Below are 5,533 nucleotides of genomic sequence, written 5' to 3' on the forward strand. Positions count from 1 at the left end.
TGCAGCTTCGCAAATTACGCGGTGGAGGGCGACGGCCAGCGCCATGCGCTGAGTATGGCCAAGAGCTACGCGCAAAATTTTGGCACCGGCTTTGCCAGTTTCGTTTTCACTGGAAAGCCCGGCACGGGGAAAAACCACCTCTCAGCGGCCATCGGAAATTATCTGCTGAAGCAGGGGCGAACGGTCCTGATTGTGACAGTGCCGGATCTTACTCTGCGCGCCCGGGCTTGCTACGACGAAGGGCAGTCCGAATCTGCGCTGCTGGATGACCTCTGCAAAGTGGATCTGCTGGTGCTCGATGAAGTCGGCATTCAGCGCGAAAGCCGCGGCGAGAAAGTTTTGTTGAACCAGATTATTGATCGCCGCCTGGCCGCAATGCGCCCGGTTGGCGTTCTGACCAACCTGAATTATGACGCACTGGTTGAGACCGTTGGCGCGAGAGTTATCGATCGCCTGCGCATGGATAACGGAATTTGGGTGAATTTTGACTGGGAGAGCTATCGCGGAAACGTCAGCCACCTGAGACCTGTTAAGTGAATTTTGAGGATAAAATTATGGAAACTATTTTAGACGCACTGAAAGCAATGGGCAAAGCTACTTACCGTGAGGTTGCAGCGCGCCTGGATATCGAGCCTGTGGAAGCGCTGAACATGCTGCGCGAACAGAAAGAGCAGGGTTTATGTGATTTCTTCGATGGAGCCTGGTCAGTCGGTACCGCAAAAGAACAGGCAAAGCAGCGAGCTGTCGCGCCAGTGAATAATGCACCACGCCTGAAAGGTGAGGAACCGGCTCCTGTTGCTGCTGATATGATCCGCCGACTGCTCCGAGATAATAGCGCAATGACCACAGCGGCGTTGGCTAGCGCAGTTCAGCGTAACGCTAGCGGAATGGTCTCAGTGATGCTGGCATTTGAGCGTCAGGGGGTTGTCGTCAAGAATGGGCAGGGGAAGGGTGTAACATGGTCTCTTCCTGAAACCGAACCTGTTGCAACTGATACGGCTAGGTATGCAAAGCCAGAAAAAACGACCGAAGAAATCATCGAGGCCATACCTGCATTTACTGCCAGACCAAATGATCTAATTGTCCCGTCGTCCCGATTTATATCAGCAGAAATCCGTCGTACAAAGGCAAAGCTGACAAACCTACAACGACTTCAGGATGCCGTTCGCCAGTTGCGTCGCCATAAACACCTAATTGGGGAGCAAAGCAATGAATGAAATAGAGAAATTCTCTATAAAATTCATTTTGTTAGAATGTTAGCGAAGTTATAGCATGTTAATAACCAGTCTTATGAAAAGATTGTAATTGGATAGTAAAATTGCGGGATGCTACAGGTAAATGGAGTCGTAGCTAACATAAGTTTACATGAGAAGATGACCTTTAGAGTGCTATGCTCTGAAATTCCGAAGCGTTTTCAGAGCACACTCAAGACAGTTCAAAAGCTTGTAGCATTAGTAAATCTCCAGCTGCATGTTGTGTCTGATACTGCGATCTAAGTTAGCAGCCTTAATCTGAATGAATAAAAAAACCAAAATGTGATATGAACTTGTTTCTGCCGCAACTGTTTGATACTAATATACGTAGAACATGATTAATCAACCTTGGTAGGTTACGTATGCATGCAGTCCATATGTCAGCTTTTCGAGTATTAACTAAACCCAGAGCAAGAACATCATTCAAGCTTGGTGAATTGAATAATGATCAAACAATAAAGGCTTATGACATAGTAAAAGGAATTATAAGTAATAATTTGGATACACCTCTTGAGGATGTGGATACTAAGCTTATTGTATCAATACCTACTGGGAACCTAACATTTGACGACAAAAAAAGAATAATCTATGGTTTTGTAAATGCTGGAAGATATGGGGAGAATTACACTGTAAGGCAAAAGTTACTTACGTCAACAAATCATAAAAAAGTATCCCATGATGAAGTTACTGAGAAAAAAAGATATGTATTTATGTATCTACCGGATAGCTTAGATACAGGTATAGTAGCATTTCATGATTCTTCGAGGTTAAGTGCCAGAACACCAGTTAAGACACTTCTTGAGACAGGCTTCGCTACTAATAATCCTTCTTTTCAGGCAAGAGTCCGCGCTTTACTACATCAGAATATACCACAGGGTATAAAGAATTCAGATGTTGTTGAAATAAAAGCAGTGGGTTATAAAGTTGCTAAAGATACAGCTGACGCAATGAGACTTATAGGAAATAGGACTACTGCTGATATTGTTATAAAAAATAAAGGTTATTCATTAGGTAGAGTCTCTGATTTTTTTGGTAAAAAGACATCGCAAAATAGTCTTCTTGAAATAATAGAACCAATTAGCGACAAAATTAAAATAACTGCTCAGATTAATGGTAAAAACAAAGTTTTTGATCTCAGAGATATTGTCGCTAAGGGAGTGTCGATTGGTTTAGACGATACAATCTTAAAAATAGATCCGATAACTCTAGAACCTGATGCTCAAGCCCTACATGACGCTATAAAAGATGAGATAAACGACTATCTTTTTGAGATTTATGGGAGTGGGTACAGTATATGAACAAGATAAATGTCTATTGGCTAATAAAAAATCACGTGGCTAGCTTGAAAGAAGATGGGGCTAACTGTCTTTCCCGATCTGATATCTGCCTACACTTTATTTTTCCATTATTAGCTTCTTTGCTTATTTGTATATTTTTCAAGGTTATGCCGGGATCGGTTGTAGGTATAATGGTTAATTTTGGTTCCATCACTACAGCATTACTTATGAGCGCTGTTGTAATGGTTTATGATCAAAAAAGTAAGATAATTGATAAAAAAGATAAAGAAATCGTTGAAGATAAAATAAAAACCTATAGTAAGAATATTGGTTTGTATCGTGAGTTATGTCAGAATATCTGCTTTGCTATTTTAACTTCAATAATCATAGTTATTTTGGCTGCAATACTTTCATTTTATGATGTGAAAACAACAACATCTCTTTATACGGGTTTTTTTATAGCTATATCATTCTTTTGTTATGCTCTCTTTATTTCAACAATGATTACATTTTTAATGATATTGAAGAGGTTTAGCATTATATTAGATAACTAAGGTTTTTTTATTTTGTGTGCTTACGGGAAACTCCTTTTCGTAGTGGGTCTGGAGGGGTTTTCTAATTTCTGATGGCGTTTTTTAAACTCAAATTATGATTTTCACTAATTTCTTTTTTGAGAATGTATGAATTTTTCTGCTTGATATGTTGTTAGCTAGCGAATTTATAAGTGGGTAATTTCTTTAATAATTTTGATAATAGATGATAAAAATTGAAAGCCTATCGCTCACGGCACAAGTGTAAATTAAAGTTATCAGTATTTAATTTTTAAATCGAAAGCACGATTAGTTACCCAGTTTATGTTGAAGTAAATGTATACTGATTTAGTAGTAAAGATGACTTTCTGCGTTACAATTTAGGTTCAAACATCTTCTTTACCATAATATAATCTTCCTATCTTGATAAGTGGTCTGCCTTGAGATTTACGATGCTGGTTGGTGTCACGAAGAGAATACACACAGCCACAATATTCTTGCTGGTAGAACTGCTCCCGTTTACTGATCTCAATCATGCGCGCGGAGCCACCTTGTTTGCGCCAGTTGTAGTCCCAGTAAACCATTCCCGGATAGTGCGCAGCAGCTCTTTGCCCACAATCATTGATTTGCTGCATGTTCTTCCATCTTGAGATCCCCAGCGAACTACTGATAACACTAAACCCATTTTCAGCGGCGTAGAGGGCGGTCCGTTCGAAACGCATATCGAAGCACATTGTGCAGCGGATACCGCGCTCTGGCTCCCATTCCATCCCCTTAGCTCGCTCAAACCAGTTATCAGTATCGTAGTCAGCGTCAACAAAGGGTACGCCGTGTTTCTCAGCAAAACGAATGTTCTCCTCCTTACGAATGAGATATTCCTTCTGCGGATGTATGTTCGGATTGTAGAAGAATACGGTGTATTCGATACCTGATGCCTGAATAGCTTCCATAACCTCGCCTGAGCAGGGAGCACAACATGAGTGCAGCAATAACTTGTTGGCACCGCCCGGGAGTTCAAGTTGGGGTCTTTCAGTTTTAGTGGTCATCATTAGCACTTATTTTTGAAGATAAAATACCTGCTGCAATAGTAGCATTGAAAGGGCGGTAGAAAAAAAATGCATGTCACTCAGTATGTGAAGAAACCTATCTAGTTATTGCTGTTGGATATGGAGTGCAGAAAAGGCACTTCTTGCGCATCTTCGATGGTTAGAGCCCTGCTAAGCGTCTTACTGACCCAGGTCTATGTATCGCGTTAAGATGATGATATTTCTGATGATACATAAATCCTCCTGTCTGATTTCTTTTTAAACAGTTAGTTTTCCCTATTAGCATTTCGTGCGGTTATGACGTTGATCAAACTTATGCATCGGTGTACTGTATAAATATACAGTTATCGTGCGAGGGGGAGAAATCATGGGTTTTCCATCACCAGCAGCAGATTACACAGAGCAGTCACTCAGTATTACCAGCATCTGTGGCTATGACGCCAATTGCCGCACATTAGAAACGTCGGCTGGTTATGCGATCGTTAACGTTGCCAAACAACCTTCCGTGGGTGACTCGGTACTGATTTCCTTCTGCGGAAAAATGGACATTGTGACAGTTCAAGGAAAAGCACTCATCACACAGGAGGGAGAGGCCATTGAAGGTGATTCACTGGACGATGCGAAGGTAATCGGGGTTGTCACATTCCTTCTGAACCGTGTTTCAGTGACTGATAACTTACCGGTTATTTAGGAAGCCTGGTCTGTTCCCTGTGTTTGAATGCCGATCGGTTAGACAGAACAATTAAACGAAATTGCTCTTTCTAACCTATTAGACGTCTGGTTAGCGGAACCCTTAATGAAATCAGCATGCAGGGAGAAAAGGACCGCCCCCGCAAGGGGAAATCCATTTTAGGGATGTGCCCATGAAATTGAATGAATTTGCCGCCGGTCTCACCAAAGACGGACTGCTTGTTTTATGTCTTAACGATGGTGAAATCACCGATTACCTGGTGACCAGTAATGCCTTGCGCACATTGATTCGCCGGGAAGGTGATAGGCTTTCATCCCAGGTTCTGGGTGATGAAGACCGGGTTGTAAACCTAAACTCCTTGCGAGAGGACCTTAAGGTTCTCAAGCCGTAAGTGTTGATTTATAATAATCAAATGGGCTGAACACCCTCTGATTACTGCGCCAACCTGAGGAATCAAAATGGCGCAGAGCATTACCCAAAGTCACTCACACCGTACGTTCGTGCACGGTGTTTCTGCTTGTGCTGGTGGTCCAGCATGAAGAAAGCAGATAGCCTCCATCTTTCGCGTGTGGCCGCATTGGGCTGCATCGTGTGCAGAAATCTGCAGTTGGGCGAAACGCCTGCTGAAATTCACCATCTCCGAACCGGGCAAGGCACAAGCCAGCGCGCTGACCATCGAAAATCAATTCCCCTGTGCCATATGCACCATCGCAACGGCGGTTATGGTGTGGCGATT

At 42.5% G+C, this 5,533-nt stretch overlaps 3 protein-coding genes across 3 annotated transcripts; 2 read left to right on the top strand and 1 right to left on the bottom strand.

Annotated features, from left to right (window-relative positions):
* Positions 1–554: 554 nt before the first annotated feature.
* Positions 555–1,217, top strand: PHALS_01345 (Protein of unknown function DUF1627; the record flags this gene model as incomplete). Its single annotated transcript, XM_024715721.1, has 1 exon — positions 555–1,217. One exon carries the CDS (start codon positions 555–557, stop codon positions 1,215–1,217), a length of 663 nt encoding a protein of 220 aa, XP_024581391.1.
* A 2,229-nt stretch (positions 1,218–3,446) lies between these two features.
* On the bottom strand, positions 3,447–4,109 carry PHALS_01346 (Protein of unknown function DUF208; the record flags this gene model as incomplete). The annotated part of the gene is made up of 1 exon (XM_024715722.1): positions 3,447–4,109. One exon carries the CDS (start codon positions 4,107–4,109, stop codon positions 3,447–3,449), a length of 663 nt encoding a protein of 220 aa, XP_024581392.1.
* A 364-nt stretch (positions 4,110–4,473) lies between these two features.
* Positions 4,474–5,188, top strand: PHALS_01347 (uncharacterized protein; the record flags this gene model as incomplete). The annotated part of the gene is made up of 3 exons (XM_024715723.1): positions 4,474–4,731; positions 4,802–4,834; positions 4,913–5,188. 3 exons carry the CDS (start codon positions 4,474–4,476, stop codon positions 5,186–5,188), a joined length of 567 nt encoding a protein of 188 aa, XP_024581393.1.
* Between the last annotated feature and the right edge of the window lie 345 nt (positions 5,189–5,533).

The sequence above is a fragment of the Plasmopara halstedii genome, assembly GCF_900000015.1.
Source record: "Plasmopara halstedii genome assembly, contig: Scaffold_1405, whole genome shotgun sequence".
In the NCBI taxonomy this organism is placed as follows: Eukaryota; Oomycota; class Peronosporomycetes; order Peronosporales; family Peronosporaceae; genus Plasmopara; species Plasmopara halstedii.